The sequence below is a fragment of the Aplysia californica genome, unplaced genomic scaffold (assembly GCF_000002075.1).
Source record: "Aplysia californica isolate F4 #8 unplaced genomic scaffold, AplCal3.0 scaffold01172, whole genome shotgun sequence".
Lineage (NCBI taxonomy): Eukaryota > Metazoa > Mollusca > Gastropoda > Aplysiida > Aplysiidae > Aplysia > Aplysia californica.
Window position 1 is genome coordinate 132,802 of NW_004798442.1, and position 2,500 is coordinate 135,301.

Consider the following 2,500-nt stretch of genomic DNA (forward strand, 5'->3'; position numbering starts at 1 on the left):
GCCATAAAGGCCAATGGCCTTTATAAAATTTAAAATTCTGCTGGGAACAACGACGGAGAAAATATCCTGCAATTTCTTGCATTTTTAACATTCAATCGAAAGTCCTGCCTTTTAAACAACATCACTGTGTGGTAAGCCGTGCCACATCCATACAACAAACAGTAAAGCCCACCCCACCCCCAGTAGTATCCCTCCTGGTGCAATTTCCCACTAATGGAGGCGCTGGCAATAAAATCTATTGACATTCAAATTTAATGAGATCAACTGCCAAGGGCAACCATAGAGGGGGAGAAAACGAAATCAGACTATATCGGGAGAAACAGTCGCTGCCCTTCCGGGCCTTTTATGAATGTATTTGTTGGGCCAGCTGGAGTTTCATTGTGTTCTCGCCATGAATAATCCATAGTTCATCAGTCTGCCGAGGGGAGGAGGACACTCGACCTTGACATGTAACCTTCCCGGTGGGAGGAGAGAATATAGTCGCTGTCGCAAGCAATCCACTCGAGTTCAAACTTCGAGATCGTTTCGATTTTAACACCCTCCAAAAGCTCTTTCAAAGATGTTCCTTTCAACCCAGTTGTCAACACCACCAAAATGCAGTTTAGTGCTCTGGGGGAAATCCTATCAAAGACCCACCTTTCAGAATCACCCAAATGCTGATTAATGCCATGGTCGAGGCTTACAATTTTCTTGCTTCTCAAGATTTTTAATAGGAACAACACAATAAAAACTACTTTTGTTTTGTTTTGTTTTGGCCTCTGGCGTTAAAATAGTACCCAAACAGACTTAAATGGATGGCTCGCGACACCGACGATATACATAATACGTAGTCAGTGAAGTGAGAGGAAGATCAGTCATTGACAGTAAAAAGCGGCACCCGTGGGAGCTGGAAAGTATTCAGTGACAATACAGATCATTGGCCCATCTCGCGTCCTCCAGGGAAATATGTTTAGTGGAAACAGGTTAACAAAGTCATTGCAGAAAGGCAAATATACGTACGTACACACACACAACCACACACACACACACACACACACACACACACACACACATCGTCAATGCAGTTCGCTACCCGCGAACGGAAAATAATTTGAAAATTCTGGTATTTAGGCATTTGACCTAAGCACAATCTTAGAAATCAGCTCTCACATTTTAATTTTTATCAATAATTCGTATCAACTTAAATATAAATTGTCAAAATCAAGAGATTAAAATGTGTATAAGACCACTAGAAAAGTTGGGGTTTTTTCACATTTTCTCAAAAGTACCTGAATCCTCCCTACGCAGATAACGAAATGTAGTGACGATATCCTGAGCACTGACTGAAACACTCACCTCCGGAAAGCCTGCTCTTCGATGTCTGAGAAAGTTTCCTATGACCCGCTGAAGGCCCCGCCCCTTGTCCCGAGGCCCCGCCCCCGTTAATGACAGTGGCTGTGCTCTCCTGGGACACGCTGCGCCGGAAGCCCGAGCCGCTGTCCAACGAGTCCGTGGTGGTGGCCGAGTGGGAGGAGTCAGACGGCGACGTGTGCCCGTCCGAGAAGTGCACCAGAGACTTCCTCTTCCCGAACCGATGCTGCTCGTGGGTTGGCTGCGAGTGAGAGGAGGAGGAGGAGGAGGAGGGGTCTTGCTGAGAGTCCCCGCCCCCGCCTCTATGGGGTGCGGAGTCAGTTCCCGCTGGCTCCGCCCCTTGTTGTTGTTGAGCGTTTTCGTTGACGGATGTGTCGGTGACAGTGACGGCCGCAGTCGTCTCGCCCCCCTCGCTGTTCTCGGCGGAGGCGGCGGCCATTTTCTGCGCGAGGGCGAGTTGCGTCTCTCTCTCCAGCACGCGGATGTCCTCCAGGGTGAGCCCGTGGTACTCGTCTTGCCAACACCAGGCCTGCCGGTGAGCGCGCAGCATCGTTTTCCTCAGGGCTACACAGCGGCCGTGAGTCCAGGGTGGGAGCAAAGGTAGAAGAAAACAAAGTTGGGATGGGAAAGGGGGGGAGGGAGCAGTTTAGTTCGTTCGTTTCTTTGTTTTTTTTTAAAGAAAAGACAAGCACACCATAATTGTACAGGCCACGAACAAACACTTTCCGCCTTTCCCCATCCTGGGTAGCCTCTTAGTGTTATTCCATGTCTTTCCACTTTAAAGAGAAGCACGTCGACACAACAATGGTCATTTAGTGCTGGGAAAAAGGAAGACAGATTGACAGAATCAACAGACGGAAAGCGTACAAGTCGGCCATCCCAGAACTACCTAAATTATCTAAATTGTGTCGATAGCACTGTAAAAACATCCCATCACCAAGTGTTAGATCTTCAACAGACATCGACAACCATGGTTATCCATTCATTCCTTTGCTCGGAAGCTCTAAACAAAGCTACATTATCCTGATCTTTTTCTGTCACCCATCTGTTAGGCTCTCCAAGTAAGTAGCTCTGGGTCTCCCTCTACCTTTTTGCCCTCAATTTTAACAGTGAGAGCTAGAAAACACCTACATCTTTTTTAAAAAAGAGG

General features: G+C 47.4%; 1 protein-coding gene across 1 annotated transcript in view; it reads right to left on the bottom strand.

Moving 5' to 3' along the window:
• Positions 1-1,258: 1,258 nt before the first annotated feature.
• The window catches only part of LOC101864352 (protein retinal degeneration B), a gene marked incomplete at its 5' end in the record, with an annotated part of 1,924 nt that continues 682 nt past the window's right edge, over positions 1,259-2,500 (bottom strand). Inside the window, one exon of the mRNA XM_005112053.3 lies at positions 1,259-1,914. Within this exon, the coding sequence (XP_005112110.2) occupies positions 1,280-1,914 (635 nt within the window). The remainder of the gene's footprint in view (positions 1,915-2,500) is intronic.